The 23,464-nt window shown below is 49.6% G+C and overlaps 5 protein-coding genes across 5 annotated transcripts; 1 reads left to right on the top strand and 4 right to left on the bottom strand.

The window, feature by feature from the left end:
- Nucleotides 1–152: 152 nt before the first annotated feature.
- On the bottom strand, nt 153–5,606 carry spint2 (serine peptidase inhibitor, Kunitz type, 2). The gene is made up of 10 exons (XM_028418956.1): nt 5,044–5,606; nt 3,933–4,103; nt 3,420–3,527; nt 3,283–3,306; nt 2,987–3,148; nt 2,834–2,893; nt 1,458–1,625; nt 1,340–1,384; nt 1,147–1,255; nt 153–1,047 (listed from the first exon to the last, which is right to left on the bottom strand). Exons 1-10 carry the CDS (start codon nt 5,468–5,470, stop codon nt 954–956), a joined length of 1,368 nt encoding a protein of 455 aa, XP_028274757.1. The 5' UTR covers nt 5,471–5,606; the 3' UTR covers nt 153–953.
- A 901-nt stretch (nt 5,607–6,507) lies between these two features.
- LOC114445206 (protein phosphatase 1 regulatory subunit 14A-like) lies at nt 6,508–10,148 on the top strand. The gene is made up of 4 exons (XM_028420168.1): nt 6,508–6,883; nt 9,095–9,175; nt 9,254–9,286; nt 9,475–10,148. Exons 1-4 carry the CDS (start codon nt 6,677–6,679, stop codon nt 9,610–9,612), a joined length of 459 nt encoding a protein of 152 aa, XP_028275969.1. The 5' UTR covers nt 6,508–6,676; the 3' UTR covers nt 9,613–10,148.
- A 1,285-nt stretch (nt 10,149–11,433) lies between these two features.
- Nucleotides 11,434–14,863, bottom strand: LOC114444663 (transmembrane 4 L6 family member 1). The gene is made up of 6 exons (XM_028419384.1): nt 13,789–14,863; nt 13,391–13,567; nt 13,071–13,139; nt 12,826–12,980; nt 12,562–12,754; nt 11,434–12,442 (listed from the first exon to the last, which is right to left on the bottom strand). The coding sequence occupies exons 1-6, from the start codon at nt 13,789–13,791 to the stop codon at nt 12,422–12,424; spliced, it is 618 nt and encodes a 205-aa protein (XP_028275185.1). The 5' UTR covers nt 13,792–14,863; the 3' UTR covers nt 11,434–12,421.
- Nucleotides 14,864–14,995: 132 nt separating this feature from the next.
- rnf168 (ring finger protein 168) lies at nt 14,996–18,426 on the bottom strand. The gene is made up of 9 exons (XM_028419383.1): nt 18,347–18,426; nt 18,138–18,216; nt 17,859–18,041; nt 17,480–17,678; nt 17,246–17,316; nt 17,003–17,158; nt 16,829–16,920; nt 16,444–16,510; nt 14,996–16,008 (listed from the first exon to the last, which is right to left on the bottom strand). Exons 3-9 carry the CDS (start codon nt 17,991–17,993, stop codon nt 15,406–15,408), a joined length of 1,323 nt encoding a protein of 440 aa, XP_028275184.1. The 5' UTR covers nt 17,994–18,041; nt 18,138–18,216; nt 18,347–18,426; the 3' UTR covers nt 14,996–15,405.
- A 151-nt stretch (nt 18,427–18,577) lies between these two features.
- LOC114444661 (zinc finger protein 708-like) lies at nt 18,578–22,918 on the bottom strand. The gene is made up of 6 exons (XM_028419382.1): nt 22,680–22,918; nt 21,953–22,151; nt 21,545–21,873; nt 21,200–21,254; nt 20,145–20,910; nt 18,578–19,532 (listed from the first exon to the last, which is right to left on the bottom strand). The coding sequence occupies exons 1-6, from the start codon at nt 22,803–22,805 to the stop codon at nt 18,773–18,775; spliced, it is 2,235 nt and encodes a 744-aa protein (XP_028275183.1). The 5' UTR covers nt 22,806–22,918; the 3' UTR covers nt 18,578–18,772.
- Between the last annotated feature and the right edge of the window lie 546 nt (nt 22,919–23,464).

The raw sequence follows: 23,464 nt of genomic DNA, 5'->3' as shown, positions 1-23,464 counted from the left end.
TTAAAAATATCTCTGATAACTTCAGGAAGTAGTCACATGTTGTTGCTTTATTAGCAAATTCAGTTTACTAAAAAACCAAACAATCAAATTCAAAGACTTGATTCTCTAACGGCTGCTGGTCTATTGCAGGTCAAAAACATTAACTGTCAATATTTGGAGAAAAGAAAAGTTTATTTTTCAAACGCAGAAACAGATTTTAATTCCACAGACTGATAAATAATATCAGAGGTAATCCTTATAATCAATAAGACTCATTCAGTGATTAGTGCAGATCAAAGGACGGACTGGATTCTGCTGCATCATGGGAACATGAGGACAGATTTATATTTCATACTCAGGCTAAACACGATATGATCAATAAAGTCCTGGTTGATTAAATACGATAATAAAATGTAAGATATACAATAATAAAGTCAAACCTTCATGCAGCTGATTCACACAACAAAAACATCAATTTTACTGAATTAAAACAAAATAAATGTCATTTCATTCACAAGCAGAGAAACAGCAGAGGCCGATCAGAGGTCAGCGATCAATCAGAGGTCAGCGATCAATCACCTCTGTAAGGAAAGGCTCATCGTCTTCTCTTTCTGATTAACATGTCGCATCCGCTTTCCTGGTGACCAACAGCTCAATGCTACGCTAGGCTAGCTGTCTGCGATGAGACTGATCAGCTTCCTGACTAAATAATTCCTGATCAATAAAGAGACTGATCACTGACTGACAGATTCAGTGTCATTTTTTACATGGAAATTAAATCCACCTCACAACTGACCCCCCCCCCCCCCCCCCCCAAAATCAGGTCATTGGTTAATCTATTTTTTATTGGTTAATCTATTTAATTTGTCGTGCTGGAAATCAGAGGAACAATCAGTTCTGAGGCAGACCATCCATTAATCATCCCATGCCACCCCTAACCTGAACCCTAAGTGGGCCCAAAGCGAGGCCTCTCCTCAGGCCTTGTGCTGTGGTTCGGGGCTCTCGGGGACGGTCAGAGAATCCAGAGAGGACTGCTCGTCTAGCTCTGGCAGCAGTTCTTCCTTATCGCTGAGTCACAGGAAACAGGAAGAGGAACAGGTTTATTAAATAATGTGTCTGCGTGTAGCTGTTACATGAGGCCAGCAGGCGGCAGCAGGTGAATGTTACCTGATGGAGGATGGGCGGCGGGACAGGCGGTGACGTCTCAGTGTGACGATGACCAGTGTTGCCAGCAGCAGAGCAGAGATGGCAGCCAGAGTGACGAACAGGAAGAAGGCTGGAGGAGAAAATGCTGCTGTTTAAGGAGCTCTTTAAAGGCCCGAGTGTTTCCTGATAATATCATTATCCTGGGACTTCTCACCTGCAGTCCATCGAGTTCGACTTTTACCTCGGCCATCAAACCAACCTGAAAGAGAGGCAGACCGGTCTATTACTGGTCCAGAGACTGGTTCCATACTGGTGCTGTGTGTCCTCCTTACCGTCACCGCTGCAGCTACTCATACACTCCTCCACAGACTCGTAGCGGTTCTCGTTGCCCCGACAACCACCATACAGGAACAATTGACAGGTGCCAGCGTTAGCATTGTAGTAGTACATGGGGAAGGCAGCCCGGCATGGTCCAGGGTCAGAGGTCAGCAGACAGTGAGCTGAGACAGACATACAGATTCATCATCAACTGCCGACTACATGGACACACACAAACACCTGGACACCTGGAAACCCCTGGTCACTACCAACAGGAGGACACACACAAACACCTGGACACCTGGAAACCCCTGGTCACTACCAACAGGAGGACACACACAAACACCTGGAAACCCCTGGTCACTACCAACAGGAGGACACACACAAACACCTGGAAACCCCTGGTCACTACCAACAGGAGGACACACACAAACACCTGGACACCTGGAAACCCCTGGTCACTACCAACAGGAGGACACACACAAACACCTGGACACCTGGAAACCCCTGGTCACTACCAACAGGAGGACACACACAAACACCTGGACACCTGGAAACCCCTGGTCACTACCAACAGGAGGACACACACAAACACCTGGACACCTGGAAACCCCTGGTCACTACCAACAGGAGGACACACACAAACACCTGGACACCTGGAAACCCCTGGTCACTACCAACAGGAGGACACACACAAACACCTGGACACCTGGAAACCCCTGGTCACTACCAACAGGAGGACACACACAAACATCTGGAAACCCCTGGTCACTACCAACAGGAGGACACACACAAACATCTGGAAACCCCTGGTCACTACCAACAGGAGGACACACACAAACATCTGGAAACCCCTGGTCACTACCAACAGGAGGACACACACAAACACCTGGACACCTGGAAACCCCTGGTCACTACCAACAGGAGGACACACACAAACATCTGGAAACCCCTGGTCACTACCAACAGGAGGACACACACAAACATCTGGAAACCCCTGGTCACTACCAACAGGAGGACACACACAAACATCTGGACACCCCTGGTCACTACCAACAGGAGGACACACACAAACACCTGGACACCTGGAAACCCCTGGTCACTACCAACAGGAGGACACACACAAACATCTGGACACCCCTGGTCACTACCAACAGGAGGACACACACAAACACCTGGACACCTGGAAACCCCTCGTCACTACCAACAGGAGGACACACACAAACATCTGGACACCTGGAAACCCCTGGTCACTACCAACAGGAGGACACACACAAACATCTGGACACCTGGAAACCCCTGGTCACTACCAACAGGAGGACACACACAAACCCCCTGGACACACACAAACATCTGGGCACACCTTCATATTGTCTGAGGAACTTCTCACCTTTTTCACCAGATGTGTTGTCTTCATCCATTTTTTTAGAGGACGGCAGGATGGTCACCGCTGTGAGACATAAAGACAATACGTGTCATCGATGACCCACTCAGACACGTGCTGGAGGGGACACCGACACAGGTAGAACTGTTCAGTGCGTACCTCGGCATTTGGTCATGCAGCTGTTCTCGTCGATGTAGTTGTTCTTGTTTCCTCTGCAGCCTCCAAAGATGAACGTTTGACAGCTACCCGTCTCTTTGTGGAAGTACCAGCGCTGAAACGCGGCTCTGCAGGGACCGACCTGAGGTTCTGCCTCACAGTTCTCTGCAGTACACAGTACACAGGTGCTGATTTTAGCTTAATGATGCTCTTTTGTTTTGCAGTCATCTGTTCATAATCACATTTGTGATATTACAGTGACTGACGTTTGATCCAAGCTGAAAGCCTCAATCACTCACCTGTGTATTCCTCAGTGGACATTTCTGCGGGACACAAACAAACATGGATGCAGATCAACACCTGGAGTCAGTTAGCCTACTCCTAGAATGTGTAATGAACAATGATCAGCCTAAGGACACTGTGCATGTGCAGTTACCCGTCTTCTGAGGGATGGCGGACTCTTCTGGAGCTGCTGGAGCCATTCGAGGAGATTTGGCAGGAAGCAGAGGAGGAGCAGGAGTGGAGTCATCAGGCAGAACAGAGCCTGAACAGAAACACACACACAAACTTCAGCCAGCTGTTCATCACCGGTTACTAAAAACATTTTCATGAAACATCCTCGGGTGTAAAAATATTTAAGATAAAACATTAGATCAAAAAGAACATAAGAATAAGCTGCAGTAAAGTTGGTGGTTTGACCGAGTCACAGACAGCTGCAGGGACCCTTCAGCCCTCCCTGCTGCTCCATGACTGACCCACCGTCCACAGCTGCTTTGAACACACCTGGTTTTAAATGTATGTGGTTTATTTTCATCTTTTTGAGTTGGTCTACATTTAAAAGGTGTGTGCCCCTATTTGAAGTTAGGTGGTGTCAGGTGCTGCCATGATGAAGGCCAAAGGGTGTGAGTCTGTGGTTCAGAAACCTCTGCCACTGTGTGTGTCTGTGTACCTGTCACTCCACTGCATGTGGCCTCACACTCCTCCTGGGAGTCGAAGTTGTTTCCGTTGGCTTCGCAGCCGCCGTAGATGAAGCTACTGCAGCTCTGACTGGACACATTGTAGAAGAACTTTGGGAAGGCAGCTCGACATGGACCCACCTTCATCGGCAGACGGCAAAGAACTGAAAGAAAAGGAGTTACTGACTTTAAAAAATGTATCAGAAGGACACATCAGGAGCTGATCACTGGTTGACCGTCCAGTGAAATGTTCAGAGAGAAGATGACAATAATGGAGGAACTTCATCATGCAGCGGTGAGGCCTGTGATTATCTGGGTGGAAGAATCAAGCTGTGTGAACGGGCTGTATTCAGAGGAGGAAACAGAGAACCAGAACAAACACAGTGCATTGTGGGTGTGTCTCAGGTGTTGTGTTCACAGCTGAGCCTGCAGGAGCCAGAAAAACCAGCTGAACAGGAAACCCTCACAGAACAAGCTGATTCCCAGCAGAACACAGCATGCTGCTCTGGGGAAGCAGTCTGATGTTATCACAGAGCCTGTTCTATGTCGATGGTGACGTATTTTGTTGCCCCTGTGTCAAAAGGCGAGCCGCCATAACGCAACCCTCAGCAGGAAACAGCGTACATCACTGTGAAACATGCACCCAGGCGGCCCTCCGTCAGCTTCACTACATTTACTACACAAGGTGGAAACATCCCCCTGGTTCCACAACCGAAAACACAAATACAACACCTGGAGCTTTTCCTATTAAGTCAAATGAAATGATTTGTCATGTTTACGTTCTCTATGAATGGGACTGGACAGAGCAAACTGACCAGCCTGACCTCCAGCAGGACGTCCAGCTGGAGGGCTTCAGACTGAAACCATCAGTCAGCTGATCGTTGTGTAGGACAACGTCTGACGTCAGTGGATTTAGTTATAGCTTCCTTATCCATTCTCTTATCTGTATTATTAATGAAGGCGTCAAGAAGCCTTGATCAGTAGAGAATTTAAATGATTGGTATTTGGATCAATGACGTGATTAGATCAATAACAAACATGAGTGACTACTAATGAACTTTGAATGTATCACCCATCACCCATCCCTCCGCCGTGGGTTCTTACTGTTGTTGGTCTCGTTGCTCTTCGGCTCCCAGGACCCCAGCAGCGGGACGACGCGTGGCTTCTCGGCGCCTTCCTCTCTGCGGGCCTGTGCGGGCCTCTTCTTGCGGTAAACCTTGAACTGGGAACTGGGCTGCAGGACGCACGTGTTCTCCCCGCCGCTCTCACAGCTCACGAACAAGCACTGCGGCCGTCCGTCCGCCGGCAGACCCACCAGGGCCAGGTCACAGCGCGGCTCCGCGCAGCACGCGGCGCGGCAGCTCTCCGGGTCGGACACCTCTCTGAACTCGCCCAGCTGCTTCGCTCCGCCGGTCAGAGAGCTCAGGTCCAGGCCCTGGTCCTCTTTGACGGATGTGTCCCAGTCACAGCCCACAGCCAGACCCAAGATGGGGAGACAGCAGAGCGCGAGGAGCTTTAGGCTGATCATCATCCGCTCCGAAGAGATCGATCAAAGTGATCAAACGTTCAAAGGTTACAGAATGCACCGTCCTCGAGCCTGCTCCTCCAGGGCGCAAGCAGGAAACTGTCACTTCCGCGTCTGGTGGCTTTTTGTTGTCGCAGATAGATTTACCTGAGCGACAGGTGAGGCCCGTGAGGCCACGCCCACACAAGACGACACACACACACACACACACACACACACCGAGCCTGACTTCATACAAAGTTACATCAACCAACCACTGAGCCTGTGATCAGTGATCAGCAGCAGAGGTGATCACTGATCAATAACCACTGAGCCTGTGATCAGTGATCAGCAGCAGAGGTGATCACTGATCAATAACCACTGAGCCTGTGATCAGTGATCAGCAGCAGAGGTGATCACTGATCAATAACCACTGCACAACAGGAAACATTTGACGTTTTACACGTAGGTGTTGGCCCAGACACTCACATGATGGATGTCTGTGAAGACGCGCTCATCCGGGTCATGTCACGTCTCACAGATCACTGGTTTGTCTGAAGACGGTTTCATCAGTTCTGCTGACGTCACGCGGTGCGGGCTTGTTCCTGTCCGGCGGCCGTTTACTCTGATTTATTGACTGGCTCTCCGCCAGGTGGTGCTATTGCCCCTTCACCGCCACCAGCTACCCTGTGCCAGGAGCACTAGGACCCAGCAGAGCCCTTTATGCTGCATTCACTGTCTGCTCGTAAACATCTAAACCAGCGTGTGTGGCTTCTGACGTCATTTTACAGATGATTGTAAAATGTAATTATGAACCAGAATACGCGGTGTTTGATTACACAACGTGTTTATTAATTATCAAATGTATTGATTTATTAGAAAAACATGTCAGATCTGAAGTGTGAATTGATTTACAAGCTTTTTTATCAAAAGCACGCAGCGCGCTGAAGCGGACGCTGAACGCTGCGTGTGTACGTCTCTGAGAATCAGCTGACGCTCCTTCATCCATGGTCTCAGCAGAGCTCCGTCTGTCACTTTTCCTGCGCTCTGTGAATGCAGCATCAGCAGCCGCTCCACCCTGCCCCGGTCCGCAGTGTGCACGCGCTGCATTGACAAGATTGTGCATTTTATTTCTGTTTATAAAATTCGGTTTATTTATTTTCAAACTGTAAACGTTCATTTACCAGAAAGTTGTTATCAGTTCTTTATTTCTTTGGACTTCACTGGTTCCTCATGGCGGCCAACCGGGTGGGGCGGCGGGTCAACAGGGTAGGCAATAATCACCCAATGAACCGTGCGGGCGGTGGGCGAGACTCAGCGCAGAACCTGCCGCGGCGACAGGCCCGGGTCACCGTCAAATACAACAGACAGGAGCTGCAGAGGCGGCTGGATGTGGAAAAGTGGATCGACTGTGAGCTGGACCAGCTGTATCGGGGCCAGGTGGGTTCTGCAGTATTCCTGCCAGAAGTGCTGCGAACGAGCAGAGCTTCACCTATAAGGAACCATAAATGTTGGACAGGCCAGGGGACCGCTGCAATACTGCGCAATAAAACAACCTGGTTTTGTTGAGAACCTCCCCACTCTACCAGTGGTTCTATCAGTGCGTCTATCAGCGGTTCTATCCGGGGTTCTATCAACGGTTTTATCAGTGGTTCTATCAGCAGTTCTGTCAATGGTTCTATTAGCGGTTCTATCAACGCTTTTATCAGTGGTTCTATCAGCGGTTCTATCAACAGTTTTATCAGGGGTTGTTTCAATGGTTCTATCAGTGGGTTTATCAACGGTTCTCTCTGTGGTTCTATCAGGGGTTTTATTAATGGTTTTATCAGTGCATTTATCAGTAGTTCTATCAACGGTTTTATCAGTGGTTCTATCACAGGTTCTATCAGCAGTTCTATCAATGGTTCTATCAACGGTTCTCTCAGGCGTTCTATCAGCAGTTCTATCAGCAGTTCTATTAATGGTTATATCTGTGGTTCTATCAGGGGTTCTTTCAATGGTTCTATCAGTGGTTCTATCAGGGGTTTCTATTAATGGTTCTATCAGTGGTCCTATGAATGGTTCTATCAGGTGTTCTATCAGGCAGTCTATTAGTGTGTCTATCAATGGTTCTATCAGCGATTCTATCAACGGTTCTATTAGTGGTTATATCAATGGTTTCATAAACGGCTCTATCAATTGTTTCATCAATGGTTCTATCAGCAGTTCTATGAATGGTTATATCATGGGTTCTATCAATGGTTTTATCACTGGTTCTATTAGCGTTTTTCTTTAGTGGTTCTATCAGTGTTTCTTTCAATGGTTCTATCAGCGGTTCTAACAATGGTTCTATCAGCGGTTCTTTCAATGGTTCTATCAGGGGTTCTATCAATGGTTCTATCAGCGGTTCGTTCAAAGGTTCTGTCAGGGGCTCTAACAATGGTTCTATCAGCAGTTCTTTCAATGGTTCTATCAGCGGTTCTTTCAAAGGTTCTATCAGCAGTTCTTTCAATGGTTCTATCAGCAGTTCTTTCAATGGTTCTATCAGGGGTTCTTTCAACGGTTCTATCAGCTATAAATGATTCTATCAGTTGTTCTATGAATGGTTCTATCAGCTGTTCTTTCAATGGTTCTATCAAGGGTTCTAACAATGGTTCTATCAGCAGTTCTTTCAATGGTTCTATCAGCTGTTCTAACAATGGTTCTCTCAGCGGTTCTTTCAATGGTTCTATCAAGGGTTCTAACAATGGTTCTCTCAGCGGTTCTTTCAATGGTTCTATCAGCAGTTCTTTCAATGATTCTATCAGCGGTTCTATGAATGGTTCTATCAGTGGTTCTAAAAGTGCTGACAGATGTATCTGAGGCCAGCCTGTGATTGTTTTCTGTCAAAGTAAGTCACTGCTCTGAAAGGAACATGCCACTGACATGTTGAGGTGAAGAATACTCTGTCCGTGGATGTGTGACAGCAGCAAAGGGAGGCTTCCAAATATGTTGCTCCTGCTGATGTTTATCATATGTTCACACACAGAAAGCTGATGAAGCAGGTCTGCGGTTTTGTTTTTGTGAGTTTGGATCAGAAAACAGTCTGAGGACATTTAGCAGACATAGAATCCAAACAGGAGCCGACAGCCCAAACACCGCCGCAGGCGCTGCACACTGACCAGGGGCATGTGCTTATGTGTCTCTGATCATTGTAACAGGCCTCAAACCAAATAAAACATTGACCTGACTGTTTCAGGCCAAGCTGAAGAAAATGAAATAAAAGCAATGAGTAATGTCTCACTGTATTTATAATTAGGTTATAAACAGCAGAAGGTATGAAAATAAACAACATTAAAATATGAAATAATTAGCCTCACCTTCAGGATGGTCAATGCTGTAATCTCTGTCAGATGTGGAGCATTTCTGCATATTCAAAATCCCCCATGTCCGTCCCTACACATCTCTCTCTCACACACACACACTGTTATTGTTCATAATATATATATATATATATATATATAATATATATATATATATATATATATATATAATACGACTTAAACATTGTTTTGTGTTCTTTCTTGTTTATGCTGTTTTTATTTATTTTATAACACATTTTTATCAGCTGATTAACACACAGTTATTATTCATTAAGACTGTTATCAATAAATCAGTAAATATGCTTGTCAGGAGGAGGAGATGCCAGAGGAGGTGAACATCGACGAGCTGCTGGACCTGAAGACCGACGGGGAGAGGACGCACCGACTGCAGGTAACAGCTCGCCACACTCGCCTGTCTTTCTGCCTGTACTCCTTCAGTGTGTCATGTGTGGTTGCTCTCTGTTCGCAGGACATCCTTCACTCCTGTCCCAACAGCACAGCGGTAAGAATCTGTAGACACTAGTTTGTATTCACTGCTGCTAACAGTGCTGATAGCTGCTGAGGTTGTTATTGTGGATGGCTCGATGCAGCTGATTTAACACAGTGGAGACTCCTGGAAACATAGTTACACTGCTGTTGCAGCCTGCAGGGGGCACTCTCCTGTTAACCGCCTGTGTCTCCTCCTGTCAGACGTTCATCAGCGGGCTGGTACTGATGCTTCACGGCTTACAGACACAGGAGGATCTGCATAATGATGGCATCGACCTCCCCCAGCTCCACATCTACCCCACCCGCTCCAGCTCAGTTAACAGGGAAGTGCTGCACTGAGAAAACAAGCATACCCAACGTTATCCTGACCTCCCCAAAAACACATTCCCTCCAGCAGACAGGAGCAGCTGCTCTGGAAGACAAATGCACCTCAAACCTAAATTCTCCTCAACTGTCAGATTATCAAGTGTATTCTGTCTCTGCTGTACGATAAAACACAGTTCATTTATTAGTTCAGAAGGAGCTGCTGTAAAAATCAAACACACAACATTGTCTGCCAGAAACACAAAGAGGTTTCTCTTTTCAACCAGACATCAAATTATTGAGAGGTTCAGTGTTTGACTGGATTCAGAACAACCTTAGGTGATGTAGATTTTCTCCTGCTCTCGTGGTTCACTTCCAGGTTGCAGCTTAAACAGCTGATGTCAGCATACAGTCACACAAAGAGCTGCCTCTTGAAACCACACTGAGCTCGGACTGAAGCTCCTCCGATTTTTACATCACACCCTTCATGACTTTCTGCACTTTATTTCCCTGATTCTTCCATCAGTTGAAATCTTCATTTGTACATTTTAAATAAAATGTTTGAATTTAAATTGTTTCAATTCAATTCTATTTGTACAGCATTGTTTGCAATCAGAATTGCCTCTAGGTGCTTCACAGAGACCTAGATCCTGACCCCCAACAAGCACCTGAAAGCAAAGAGTGGCAGGAAATAGCTCCTCCAGGAAGAAACCTTGAGCAGGACCTGGCTCACAACAAGGGACCCTCCTGCTGCCAGCTGGAGTAAAGGAGAAGAAGAGGGAGACAGGACAGAGAGGATGAAGGAGAGAGAGAGAGAAGAAGAAGAGGGAGACAGGACAGAGAGGATGAAGGAGAGAGAGAGAGGAGAAGAAGAGGGAGACAGGACAGAGAGGATGAAGGAGAGAGAGAGAGGAGAAGAAGAGGGAGACAGGACAGAGAGGATGAAGGAGAGAGAGAGAGGAGAAGAAGAGGGAGACAGGACAGAGAGGATGAAGGAGAGAGAGAGAGGAGAAGAAGAGTGAGACAGGACAGAGAGGATGAAGGAGAGAGAGAGAGGAGAAGAGGGAGACAGGACAGAGAGGATGAAGGAGAGAGAGAGAGGAGAAGAAGAGGGAGACAGGACAGAGAGGATGAAGGAGAGAGAGAGGAGAAGAGGGAGACAGGACAGAGAGGATGAAGGAGAGAGAGAGAGGAGAAGAAGAGTGAGACAGGACAGAGAGGATGAAGGAGAGAGAGAGGAGAAGAGGGAGACAGGACAGAGAGGATGAAGGAGAGAGAGAGAGGAGAAGAAGAGTGAGACAGGACAGAGAGGATGAAGGAGAGAGAGAGAGGAGAAGAGGGAGACAGGACAGAGGATGAAGGAGAGAGACAGGACAGAGAGGATGAAGGAGAGAGAGAGAGGAGAAGAAGAGGGAGACAGGACAGAGAGGATGAAGGAGAGAGAGAGAGGAGAAGAGGGAGACAGGACAGAGAGGATGAAGGAGAGAGACAGGACAGAGAGGATGAAGGAGAGAGAGAGAGGAGGAGAAGAGGGAGACAGGACAGAGAGGATGAAGGAGAGAGAGAGAGGAGAAGAGGGAGACAGGACAGAGAGGATGAAGGAGAGAGAGAGAGGAGAAGAAGAGGGAGACAGGACAGAGAGGATGAAGGAGAGAGAGAGAAGAAGAGGGAGACAGGACAGAGAGGATGAAGGAGAGAGAGAGAGAGAAGAAGAGGGAGACAGGACAGAGAGGATGAAGGAGAGAGAGAAGAAGAGGGAGACAGGACAGAGAGGATGAAGGAGAGAGAGAGAAGAAGAGGGAGACAGGACAGAGAGGATGAAGGAGAGAGAGAGAGAGAGAAGAAGAGGGAGACAGGAGGAACATGCAGCTACATTACAGAGAAAACATGTTGTTGAAGTTGTTTTAGGTCAGATTATTGTGTTTATTGATATATTGTTATTTACACTAGTGCTGCAAAGATAAACAGCAAACTCTGGGTCGATCAGAGTCCAGATCAGGTCAGCCTGTAGGTCTGAACTTCACAGCACACAGGAAAAAACGCTCCATTCCAGATTAAGTAACCAAATGAAAGTGTAACCCCACACTCCTCTGTAGAGTCCCTGGATTAGAATAACAGAGGGGGCTGCAGGCACATTACATACAGTTCTCTCTGGTACAATCTACATACAACAACCTTGAACTGGTTGTATCTGCAGGATCTAATTGCTAGGGTTAGTCATTTTACAGGAACCAAATGCAGACCCGAAGGCAGGCCGAGGTCAACTCAGTAAGTTCGACCTAAAACCAAAACTACCAAACCAAAGGAAGGCAGAAGGAGTAAAAACAGACCAAAGGGACAGCAAAGTAACACACAGGGACAGGGAAACATGGATTTTCAAAATAAAACAGGAAACACGAGACAACTACAAACACACCGATCACAGACTCACAAGAGGTCGGGGCAGGAATGACACTACACAGAAAACAAAGCAACACAGAATCATAACTGTCCTTCACACCATATATGTATAAATATCACATGAGCCAAACATTCATTCAATAAATAAATAACTCAAGACCTGCTGCTGAGAGCTCACCTTCAGAGGTCCTGAGGATTTCAAAGCGTCTATGTCCTCACACAGATGTGTGACATGGACAACCTGAGACAGGTGTTCAAGTCCATGAGAAGTTCAGCCTGAGCGACACTGCTCCTCATACCCGAGCAGCAAAGTGAGGAGGTTCAGCTGAGCCTGACCGAGAACCACACATCCTTCATGTTCAAGTTATTGATCCTATTGTCATTCTCTAAAGTGCGTTTTCTGGCAGAGCTGGTTTTCTCAATCGGGATCCGGATGTGGGCCGTCTCAAGCGGAGACTGGACTGACCTGTAACACACACATGGACACAGGCACCGCATTGGTAAGAACTTTTAACCCTTGCTGGTTTTGGGCGTGAAAAGCAGGATCTGCTGCTGATCGCTGAGTAAAACCCAGAGGGCAGGCACCTTGCTGTGGCAGAAGCCCTGACCCAGAATCAGGCCCAGCAGGGAGTTGAGGACATTGATTCCACAAAGGACGGTCTGCAGGCCACTGGACCCCGCCATCAAACTGAACAGAACTACATTCCACTGAACCACGGACCGGGGCTCCAGGCAAACACTGGACCACAGAGAGCTGTTGTACAGATACCCTGTGTGCCTGAGGACACAGACCAAAGTTAGACCAAAGTTAGCGGGAAGTCAAACATCTCGACTTTATTCATGTCTCACCGGTCTGGGACAGGCTGCAGCGGGACCCCCCAGGTTGCACCAGAGGATGTGTTGTAGAGACAAAGAGGACCCTGAGAAAGACCAGTGGCACTGACGAGGCAGCAGCTACCAGCAGCCAGCAGACACACACAGGAGTAAAGCGCCTGACACAGCATCTGCGCACAAAGAGAGGCACCGTAACACCTGACCCGCCTCTACGTGTGAAAACACGTCCATCTAAAGTGGACGGATGTTTGTCAGCCCACCTGACTCCTAAAAGCACAGCAGCCTTTGGTTCTGCTGCTCTGGACAAACGCTCGAGCTCCCAGTAGGACCTGAAACAGGACAACAGCAGCGTGAGGCAGCTCTCCGCAGTTCGACCGTCATTCGATTTCATGTTGGTGGCACACTGAGCATGATCCAGAGCTCAAAGAATACGCCTGCAGGGGACTCAAACATGCGCAGCTCCCAAAAACTAGACTGGATGTTGTGACCTTCCACTGGTTCTGGTGTGTGTGAAAGGTCCATCGTGTCTCTTCAGGCTGAACTTACAGTAAGGACTTTACAGTGTGTACAACATACTTACCAGGAAACCGGACCCCCATAGGCCAGTGGCCCAGGTTGCCTCTCGGGTCACATGACCCTCCACCAGGAACTGGATCCTTAGTTCAGGAAGCAGCAACAGAATGTTAGACAGAATGCAGATGATCGCCATGGGAACCAGAGACACTCCAACACACCGCAGACACATTGACACACACATCTGCCAGTCACAAAAGAGTTAATAAACACCAGCTGTGCATCGCTACAGATCAGTGGTCCTGATGATCATTGATAAAGTTGAAATCCTGTTCAGCAGCTCGGGCTCAGAAACATTCCAGAGCTTTAACTCCTTCAGTTACTGAACAATAAACATCATCCAACATGTGACGTCTGCTCAGCTGTGACTCACTGTCACACGTTCAGATGAAAGAGTGAACTTACCATGAAGAAGTGCAAACAAGGATCCAGTTCAGGGTCTGTGTGTGTTTGTTCCTCGCTCAGTCAGAACACACATTTATAAGCACCACGAGGAGGACACGCCTGCTGCTGTGTCTGGAAACAGGAAGCTCTCCGAGGACGTAAACAAAGGTCACGAGAGGACAGGGACCATCAAAGATCCCTATAAGGAAGCAGACCAGGGCTCCTCCATGAACGGGCTGAAGTTCATGTTTTGTCGTCTGTTGGTTTGGGTCTGAGGATGCCGGACGAAGACATGCTGGGGACCGTCTGATGTATGTGGCTGTATTCTTATTTTTATTTAGATACTTTAGTAATGTCAGAGGGAACTTGTTTTAAGGCTGCTGCCAAGCAGTGTCATACAATGACTAGCAAGGCGCCACAGGCACAGGTGAAGTGTCCTGCCCAAGGACACACAACAATGACTTCTGGTTATTGGACAACCAACTGAGCCACTGCTGCACAAAGGCAGTATGCAGAGCAGATCAACGCACCACTGGAAACATTTCTGCATGGTACCGGCTCTGAACATTAAGCAGGCGGAGCCGTGTCAGCGCTCAGCTGCTCTGGGCCACTTCAGCTTTTCTTCTTTTAGTTCTTCTAAAATCGGAGCTCTAATTTCAGCTCATCTGTGAATCAGCTGCTTTTCCAGGACTCATGGGAACCACCTGCCACAGGATCCGGTTCAAAGAGAACTGGATGGAGGACAGAATCACACATGTGTGGGGAGACCTGCTGAAGCAGTGTAAGACCCCTGTGAGACCTCTGCCGTCTCACTGGCAGCTGAGCAACACATCCCCCTGCACTTCATGTGACCGGCGTTACGTCACATCCAGAACCATGAACATGACACCTGTCATTCTCGAGGACTGCGGTTTGATGAGGTCAGCTTCAGAGTCACATGACCACAAACGACAGAAACCTCAGTGCGGTAATGACACTTCCTGTGACTGACAAGTCACTGGACTCTGCTGCTGAGTCACCAGCAGTTTAATCTGCCTGGTCTCATGCTTTTATCTGTCAGACTGAGACTGACAGAGGGCAGAGCTGACGGTGGACAGGTACGCTGCTCTGCTTCACATTTACAGCTCAGCACATCACAGCAGCCGTTCAGGAGGTTTGGTTGGAGTTTCATGCAGTATGGCTGCTGGGGGCTCGGATCAGTAACACTGAAGTACACTCTCACATGCAGTAACATGACTGAGCTCTTTATTGGATTTCTTACCATGAAAACGAACAAGAACAATGTCCAGCCACTGTGCTGCCCCCAGTGGCTTCGATCATCACAACACAAAGCAGCTGAACTAGCAGAGAGCCTCTGAAGGACCTGATCATTGCATGTGTCATTGAAGATATGAGAGGTCTCACTCAGATCAAAAGTGCTGCCAAGGAAAAAAAATGAAAAAGTGGAGACCTCCTTTTAACCAATCAGAGGAGGAACCCGATCAGCTGGCAGTGATTCTGAGTTCTAAAGCTTTCTAAAGGCACAGACTGTTCACCCAGCAGGTGTTTGACCTGACTGAGCACATGTGGAGGCTCACACCAGCAGGCCAGAGAACCGTTTTTATTAGGAAACAGGGAAAAGTCTTTGGCAGAGACGGATCATCTGCTCGTGCTGGAGAACATTTCGGTCAGAACAGTTTGTTTACTGCCTCTGCTGGAGGAGCGGGGTGTTGCAGTCTTCACAGACGAAGCTGATGAAGAGGCGCTGCAACTTCTCACCGTCTTCTTGGAGGCTCTCTTGGGTGTCTCAGAGCTGCCAGCTTCCAGCTTTCCTCCCCGGTTTTGGCGCAGCAGGTAGGCGTCAGTGGACCCTTTACGTCTGTCAGTGGCTCTTCTCTTCTCCTCCTCGTCCAATTCCTTCTGCAGAAGCAGAGCCAGCCGCCGGTCCTCCTCCTCCTGCTGCCGTCTGCTCTGCAGCTCCACCTCAAGCTCGGCCACCCCGTGCATGGCCAGTCCCTCCCCATCCGCACAGGAGGCAGAGGAAACCAGAAGGTGACAGGCTCGTTTAGTGCTCACGTCCTCCTCCACCTCCTCATCTGAATTCTTCCTCTTGGGGGATGAATTTCGGATTAGCTGGCAGAGCTGCTGCTTCTCAGATGCTGGCTCAAGGTCCATCTGTCTGCTTGTCTGAGGTCCATAATGATCCGATCTAGGGAGGGGGTGCTCCGCTTGCGGGCCTGCCTCGGACAGAAGGATGTTCTCCTGAAACAGGAAGTAGAGATGTGACGTCTTTTCTGCTTAACCTCTACAAACGGCTGTAAACTGCACACTGACTGTTGGGCTGGTTTTATTTAGGTATTTTTGGGATGTTTATTAAGTGTAAATTTGTTATTGATTAGTTTACCTTCTTTAATGTCACTAGGGGGCACCGAGGCTATATAGGCACATGAGTAGATACTGGTGGACCAGAATGCACCTGGGCGGGCTTTTATCTACCAGTACAGCAGAGACAGCAGGTTTGGACTGTTTTTACGAGGACTAAATAAACCCGCCACCAAAACAATTTATGAACATTGATGTACTGCCTGTGTAGACCAGAAACCCCTGTGCACACGTGATTATTTGAGTTTAGTTGAATTAGGTTCATCTACTTTGTTTTGTTTGAAGTTTTAAACAATAAATAGCTACTACACTGACCTTATTGGACACAAAGCTGACAGAGCTGCAGTCCGGGCCCGTCTGAGCCGGCCGTGGACACAGGTACCTGAAACAAACATAAACATGTAACAAATCAAAACTCACACAGAATCTGATTAACTCATGCTGATTAACACTTCAATGATCTACAGCTGATCCTGAAACGTTCAGTTCTTTCTGGCTGTTGTGCCTTATCTTACATTTCTGACCCGTTTCCTGCATGGAGCACCTGATGATTAATAAAGTATGTCTGATTCTGATGGACTGGTCATCGCAGTAACTCACCGTCATTGAAAACAGTGACTGATCCATCATGCCAGGCGTTATGGAGGACAGATAGCTGCTACAGCTGCAGTCTTTAAACTGGTCTATTTATGAAACTCACTTCTCAATCTGTCCAATGCCAACCTCCTTCTTCTTCTTTGCTGGAGTGCCATCAACACGGAGAGGGGTCTGCTGAGGGACGGGAGGAGAGTTCTGCAGCGGACGGACAGAACAAGGGAAAAGGTAAGAGACAGGAGCACGGTGACGATTAAACTAAGCAAGCAGGACATCTGACCAGCTGGTTACTGAGCAGTCTGGCCAGCCGCTCGTCGTCCTCCCTTCTCCTCCTCTCTTCCAGCAGAGACTTCTCCTCCTCGGCCAGGAGTCTCTGGATGTACTCCTCACTGGCCCTCCTTTCCTCCTCATCCATTGCTCGCCTCTCCTCCACCAGCTGAAACACAGGGGCCACACACACATTCACTCCTGACTTCCTCCTGAGTATGTCTACAATCTGCCACGCTGGGACATCAGAACTTACTTTGGTCACCTGGTCTTCGTACTCCTGCCTCACCTCTCCAGGCTCACTGACTCTGGGGAAAACCCCAGACACTGCACATGTGCACACACAAACAAACACAGGTGAACATCTGACAACAGCTGGTTTCATACAATCAATGATTCAGCTACTGTCCGTCTGTAGACAACACATGACCGAAGTCTGCAGCTGCACAGCCAACCCCACCACAGACACTGTGTTTATCCTGTATGGTACCTGAGCTGTCGCCGTCATCTGTGTCCTGCCCACTGAGCCGGCGCTGGCACTGCAGGGGAAAGCAGGTCTGGATCTGCGCCCACAGTGGCTGGTTCACCAGTGTGTTGTTCCTGCTGTTCTGCCGGGCCCACGTGGAAACTCTCTTCCTGCACATCGGGCAGCACAGAGTGGCTTTGTCCACAGACTCCAGGAAGCAGCTCTGGGGACACACAGAGTCAGGACACAGCGCAGACCCCCCTGACCCTACAGCAGGTGTGTGTTACCTTACAGCAGGTGTGCGTTACCTTACAGCAGGTGTGCGTTACCTTAGGTGTGTGTTACCTTAGGTGTGTGTTACCTTACCTTAGGTGTGCGTTACCTTACAGTAGGTGTGCGTTACCTTGCAGAAGGTGTGTGTACAGGGAAGTGTCACTGGCTCCACAAAGATCTCCAGACAGACCGGACAGACACAGTCATCCCGAGACAGCGCCCCCTCTGTCCGCCCCCTCACTGCTGCGTCTGACACGGGTGCCATCTTCCTCCTCCTCCAGTACCAGTCCTACAGGAGGACTGGAGAGTCGGCCTGAAAGCGCAGATCCACACATCACAGCAGCATTCATTGTTACTGACTAGGATCACTGCGCCGTTCAGCTTTAGACGCTGCAGCTGTTAAACTCACTTGAACTCCGGATGTTTGCCTTCAGTTGATGCAGCTCCCGGTTAGCTCCTGGGCTAAACTGCAAGCTAACAGCACGGCTCTGGTTTAAAAACAGAAGCTAATGTGAAGGAACCAAAAGCTAGCTGCCAACATTTAGAGGTCGAAAGACCCGACAGCTCGGACCGACGCCGTGCAGCTTCATGTTTACAGTTTGAGCTCCGAACACTTACGAGCCTCAGGCGGGTCGAGCAGGTTCCACTGAGAGCTAACCTGTTAGCGCCGAATCCCCGCGGCTACACTGCGGAAGTACGCATGCGCTGATGATGTCACTCAGACTGCGCTGCGGCCGGATAATAAAAAGAAGGAACGTGGACACGTCCCATTTCGAAGCAGAAACACTGCAGACACCCCGCGCATGCTCAGTCATTACAGCAGGAAGAACCCAAACATCAAAACACAAGTACCAGAACAGCACCGACACCTCTGCAGCATTTATTTCTAAAGCACAGCTAGACACTTTAAAGGTAGAATATAACAATGGATTCACTGTTGGATGTTTGTATGAGACAGTCCAGCTTCTTACGTCCGGACTGAGCTCAAGACAGCCTGCTGCTCAGGAAGAGATGAGCAGGGTTTCTTCCCAGATCATCTCAGTGTTACTGGTCAGTGAACTCGTCCGTCCAGGGGAACACGTCCCTCTCCTTCCTGGTCTTGTTGCCGGCATCGAGCGATTGGTCTCCACAGCTGTGTTTCTTCAGCTGCCTGGAGTCGGAGAAACCCTGCTGGCAGCGCCCGCAGGTGTACAGCTTGACCCCGGTGTGGATCTGCATGTGGGACTTCAGCTGGTTGGACTGCCTGAACTTCCGTCCACACTCGGCACACTGGTAGGGCTTTTCTCCGGTGTGGACCAGCATGTGGCGCTGGAGGTTGTGCAGAGTCCTGAGCTCCTTGCCGCACTGCTCACATCGGTGCAGTTTGACCCCGCCGTGCAGCAGCTCGTGTCGTTTCAGCTGTGGCGCCAGCAGGAAGCCTTTGCGGCAGACGCTGCAGACATGTGGCCGATCGCCGCTGTGCTGCCTCTGGTGGTACAGGTACAGGTGCCGCATGTAGAAGGTCTTCCCACAGGTCTCGCAGGTGAACTCCTTGTTCTGGGCGTGGCTCTTCTCGTGGGTCTTCAGCGCCTTGCTGCTGCTGAAACTCTTCAGACAGATTTTACAGCTGAATGGTTTCATCTCTCGGCCGGACGCCCCGCTGTCTGGACCGCGGTGGACCAGCTGCTGGTGCTTCTGCAGCTGACAGTTGTAGAAAAAGGTTTTACCACACAGGTCGCACATGAAGGGCTTCTCCACACCATGAACCAGCATGTGAGTCTTCAGAGCCCATGTTCCAGTGAAGCTCTCCCCACACTTGTTACACCTAAGGTGGGAAACAAGCAGGAGACACATGTTTAGAGGGACTAGCTCCATGATCTCTGCAGGACCTGATAGAACCGTATGTTCCTAACAGAACCCTCAGACCTCAGAGTCTGTCCTGTCTCCCTCTTCTTCTCCTCTCTCTCTCTCCTTCATCCTCTCTGTCCTGTCTCCCTCTTCTTCTCCTCTCTCTCTCTCCTTCATCCTCTCTGTCCTGTCTCCCTCTTCTTCTCCTCTCTCTCCTTCATCCTCTCTGTCCTGTCTCCCTCTTCTTCTCCTCTCTCTCCTTCATCCTCTCTGTCCTGTCTCCCTCTTCTTCTCCTCTTTCTCCTTCATCCTCTCTGTCCTGTCTCCCTCTTCTTCTCCTCTTTCTCCTTCATCCTCTGTCCTGTCTCCCTCTTCTTCTCCTCCTCTACCCGGCTGTCAGCAGGAAGGTTCTCCTTATGAGTCGGGTCCTGTTCAGGGTTTCTTCCTGTTAAAGGGACTTTTTCCTGACCCTGTTGATCTTAAGGGGGTTCAGGCTCTGGGTCTCTGTGAAGCACCCTGAGATAATTCTGACTGTAAATGTGCTGTATGAATAGAATAGAAATTTTATTGATCCAGATTCTCTGTGTACCTAAAGGGTTTCTCGCCATTGTGGAGCCGCAGGTGTCTCCTAAAGTTGTATTTGAGACCGAAGCCGAGTCCGCAGGTGGGACATACAAATGGTTTTTCTCCAGAGTGAACCAATCTGTGCTGCAGCAGGCCCATCTTACTCTTGAAGGCCTTGTCACACTCCCCGCACTTGTAGGGCCGCTCCTCTGAGTGCGACCTCGTGTGGACACGCAGGTTGCTGGAGGTGGAGAAGCTCTTCATGCAGGTCTGGCAGGTGTACGGCCGGGCTCCGGTGTGAACAGTCAGGTGTTCTCGGAGGCTCTTTTTTCTCATGAAGCTCTTCCCGCAGACACCACATATGAAGGGCTTGATGTCGGCATGACACACCTCGTGGTATCTGAGCGCGCTGGAGGAGGTGAAGGTGCGGTCACAGGAGTGGCACTTCAGTGGGGCTTTTTCCATGCGGTGAGAGGCCTGGTGGACTCGGAGCTGCCGCAGCAGTCTGAACTTCCTGTCACACTGGTCGCAGTGCAGCAGCTTATTGGGGTCCTTCTCCTGAGCATCCTTCAGCTGGTGGATAAGCAGGTGCTTGTGCAGAGTCTGGGCCCGGTAGAAACCCTTCTCACAATAGGTGCAGGGGAACGGCTTGACGTGGCATGACACGTGTTTATTCAGCTGGTGCTTCTGGTGGAAGCCTTTGTTGCACAGCTCACAGAAGAACCTCTTCTCTTTGTAGAGCTCCCTCCTCCTCCTCCTCTCCTGCTCCTTCTGCTCCTCCTCGCTCACAGCTGCACAAAACAGACTGGCATCACAAACCGAACATGGAAGACTGATGTTGATGTGGCACAGATGCTGACCTTTGATCCTCTACTTTAATTTAAATACTAAAATAAAACGGAGATACACCAGGATGCCATTCACTGGTTCTCTGCAGCTCAGTCATGTGACCTACCTTCTTCGGAGCAGAACATTGTGAATAAAAAGACACGCTGGCCTGTACACAGTGAGACAGGCATCCTGGATCTTCAGTCAGAGGTCGAACGCTGGTGAACGTTGTGTGTGTGTTTTATGGCTCACCTGCTGGACTGTCGGCCTCCTTCTGGTCCTCACTGCTCACTTTCACCTGTGCTGCCTGCGAGCAAACATGCCGTTAGATACATCGTGCCACAGCCTCTGTGAGAGCAACCATCAGCCGGTCACTGCTGTTCTGACAGAGCAACAGAACAGGGCTTCAAGAAACACATGTGTTTGGGTTTCTGGTAGTTTCTGTAACATCATTATAAAACAGATGTTAGTGGGGAGCTAGTCCGAACGTGACGCGTTATCTTGCTGGCTGCCAGAATGTCAACCTGCCTGGTCCGCTGTGACAGGTCAGTACTAAGCTCATGTGTTTGTAGAGATTAAACTCATCTGAAAACTTACAGCTGTGGACATGCAGTCACCTGAGGGGTCACTGGACGGCTCATCAGCAGCTACAGGAAGCGATGCCATGACCCAAGAGGCCTGGACTCCATCCTGTGAGGACCTCACTCTTGTGCCTGGGCCCCGCTCAGCCTGACTGTACATGGACTCGTGTGGACATAGGTTCTCCTGTTGGGGCCAGCTGCTCTTGCCTGGGGTTGGTGCATGAAGTGGCTTCCTGACGATGATCACAGGGCCCTGAGGGCAGCTGCTAGGACTGGCAGAGCTGAGAATGGCCAGAGCCGCAGTGCTGGCTGCTGACCGGACGTCCAGTGATCGGGAGGGCGGAGCTGTGAAAGCATTGAACAAACGAAGAAGATGAGGTTTGTTTTCCTGAGGTCAGACTGCAGAGATCCCCGTCAGACTCACCCGCAGGCTTGATCTGACACACCGACGGTCTCCTCAGAGCGGCTGACACTGTCTGCTGTTTGGGCCTCTCGGTCCGCCTCACCTGGTCCTTCAGCGCTTCGTTTTCTGTCATCATTTTCATACAGAGTTCTCTGAACAGGCTGCAGATTTTACGAGCAGCCTCTCTGGACATCGCCATCAACACAGCGGTCAGCTGGGCCTGCAGCAGGAGGGAGACAGGAAGTGAGTCCACTCACACAGTTCTTAGACACAGCTGCACCCAAGCACTGGTCCATTCCAACTCTTATTTTGAAACCAACACCAAAGCGCGGCGTTATTGAAGGATTAAAGCCACAAGACGTCTTCTCATCAGCGCCCCTGAGGTCAGGGACTCTGTTTATTCGACGTTCCGTCGAAGTTAAATACACAGTCTGAAACCAGCTGCTTAACCTGAACCGTGTGAACCCGTGTTCAAGAACTGGGTCTGGACGTTTGTATTTCAACAAAGTTATGAACAGAAGACTGCAGACAGGCTGCTGTCTCTGACAGACCGGTCCTCCTCTGTGTAACATAACTTTAACGTCTCCCCCGGTCCTCTGTGGACAGTAACATAACTTTAACGTCTCCCCCGGTCCTCTGTGGACAGTAACATAACTTTAACGTCTCCCCCGGTCCTCTGTGGACAGTAACATAACTTTAACGTCTCACCCGGTCCTCTGTGGACAGTAACATAACTTTAACGTCTCACCCGGTCCTCCTCTCGTCCTCGCCTCTGCAGCACACAGACGGCGGACTCCACCGCCACCTCCATGATGAGCTCCGTCTGGGAGGAAAACGTTTCCATCGCCGTCATGTCGTCTTTGTTTTGCTTCATGTCGGCTCCGGGACCCCCAGCCAGGTCTGAGAGCGGCTGTAAAGTCCACCACTGCCCGGCAGGAAGCGTATCTGCTGCCGCTTATTCCAAGATGGCGTCCGCTGACTGTTGATTTAGCGGCTGCCTGGCAAGAAGCAAACATGTCGCCCCCTGGTGGCGTGGAGGAAACACAGGATGAGGAGAGAGAGAGAGAGAGAGAGGTTGAGTGCAATGTGAGTGGCATGAACCAGGAGCAGGCGGTGCTTTGGTGAGGCTGGCTCATCCTCTGATCGTGGGCCACAGGGACGGATCCTGGGAGACGTGGGGCCACAGGGACGGATCCTGGGAGACGTGGGGCCACAGGGTCCTGGGAGACGTGGGGCCACAGGGTCCTGGGAGACGTGGGGCCACAGGGTCCTGGGAGACGTGGGGCCTTTCAAACTGCAGCTCTCTGCTTCGTCTCTCCACATTTCAGCTGTGTGTTAGATCGCTCTGGGTTAGGTGCTGGTTCCTTGTCTTTGGCTGATCTCTCTGTCCTTTAGTTCCCTTTGTGTAAACACATAATCTGGTTTAAACCTGGCTGGCTAACCTTTTTGAGAGTGGAGGCGTGGATCATCATGGTGCTTATATACGCAGCACCCTCTGGTACCTCTGGTAGAGGTCCTGGTGTTCAAGGAAGG

This window comes from Parambassis ranga, chromosome 13 (assembly GCF_900634625.1).
Source record: "Parambassis ranga chromosome 13, fParRan2.1, whole genome shotgun sequence".
Taxonomy (NCBI): Eukaryota; Metazoa; Chordata; class Actinopteri; family Ambassidae; genus Parambassis; species Parambassis ranga.
This window is presented reverse-complemented; position numbering and strand designations above follow the sequence as displayed.

Excerpts from the sequence above, each read along its gene's own strand:
- rnf168 (XM_028419383.1), bottom strand. The coding sequence starts at position 17,993 with ATGGCACCCGTGTCAGACGCAGCAGTGAGGGGGCGGACAGAGGGGGCG. Across the intron at positions 17,317-17,479 it reads AGATGACGGCGACAGCTCAG|TGTCTGGGGTTTTCCCCAGA; the intron begins GTACCATACAGG and ends GCACATGTGCAG. Across the intron at positions 16,511-16,828 it reads GGCATTGGACAGATTGAGAA|GTACCTGTGTCCACGGCCGG; the intron begins GTGAGTTTCATA and ends TGTTTGTTTCAG.
- LOC114444661 (XM_028419382.1), bottom strand. The coding sequence starts at position 22,805 with ATGAAGCAAAACAAAGACGACATGACGGCGATGGAAACGTTTTCCTCC. Across the intron at positions 22,152-22,679 it reads GAGGACGAGAGGAGGACCGG|GCCCAGCTGACCGCTGTGTT; the intron begins GTGAGACGTTAA and ends CTCCTGCTGCAG. Across the intron at positions 20,911-21,199 it reads GGAGGCCGACAGTCCAGCAG|CTGTGAGCGAGGAGGAGCAG; the intron begins GTGAGCCATAAA and ends TGTTTTGTGCAG.
- LOC114444663 (XM_028419384.1), bottom strand. Across the intron at positions 12,981-13,070 it reads GCTGTGCTTTTAGGAGTCAG|ATGCTGTGTCAGGCGCTTTA; the intron begins GTGGGCTGACAA and ends CTTTGTGCGCAG. Across the intron at positions 12,443-12,561 it reads AGGGCTTCTGCCACAGCAAG|GTCAGTCCAGTCTCCGCTTG; the intron begins GTGCCTGCCCTC and ends TGTGTGTTACAG.
- LOC114445206 (XM_028420168.1), top strand. The coding sequence starts at position 6,677 with ATGGCGGCCAACCGGGTGGGGCGGCGGGTCAACAGGGTAGGCAATAAT. Across the intron at positions 6,884-9,094 it reads ACCAGCTGTATCGGGGCCAG|GAGGAGGAGATGCCAGAGGA; the intron begins GTGGGTTCTGCA and ends TATGCTTGTCAG. Across the intron at positions 9,176-9,253 it reads AGAGGACGCACCGACTGCAG|GACATCCTTCACTCCTGTCC; the intron begins GTAACAGCTCGC and ends CTCTGTTCGCAG.
- spint2 (XM_028418956.1), bottom strand. The coding sequence starts at position 5,470 with ATGATGATCAGCCTAAAGCTCCTCGCGCTCTGCTGTCTCCCCATCTTG. Across the intron at positions 2,894-2,986 it reads CTGCATGACCAAATGCCGAG|CGGTGACCATCCTGCCGTCC; the intron begins GTACGCACTGAA and ends TATGTCTCACAG. Across the intron at positions 1,385-1,457 it reads GAGTAGCTGCAGCGGTGACG|GTTGGTTTGATGGCCGAGGT; the intron begins GTAAGGAGGACA and ends CCTCTCTTTCAG.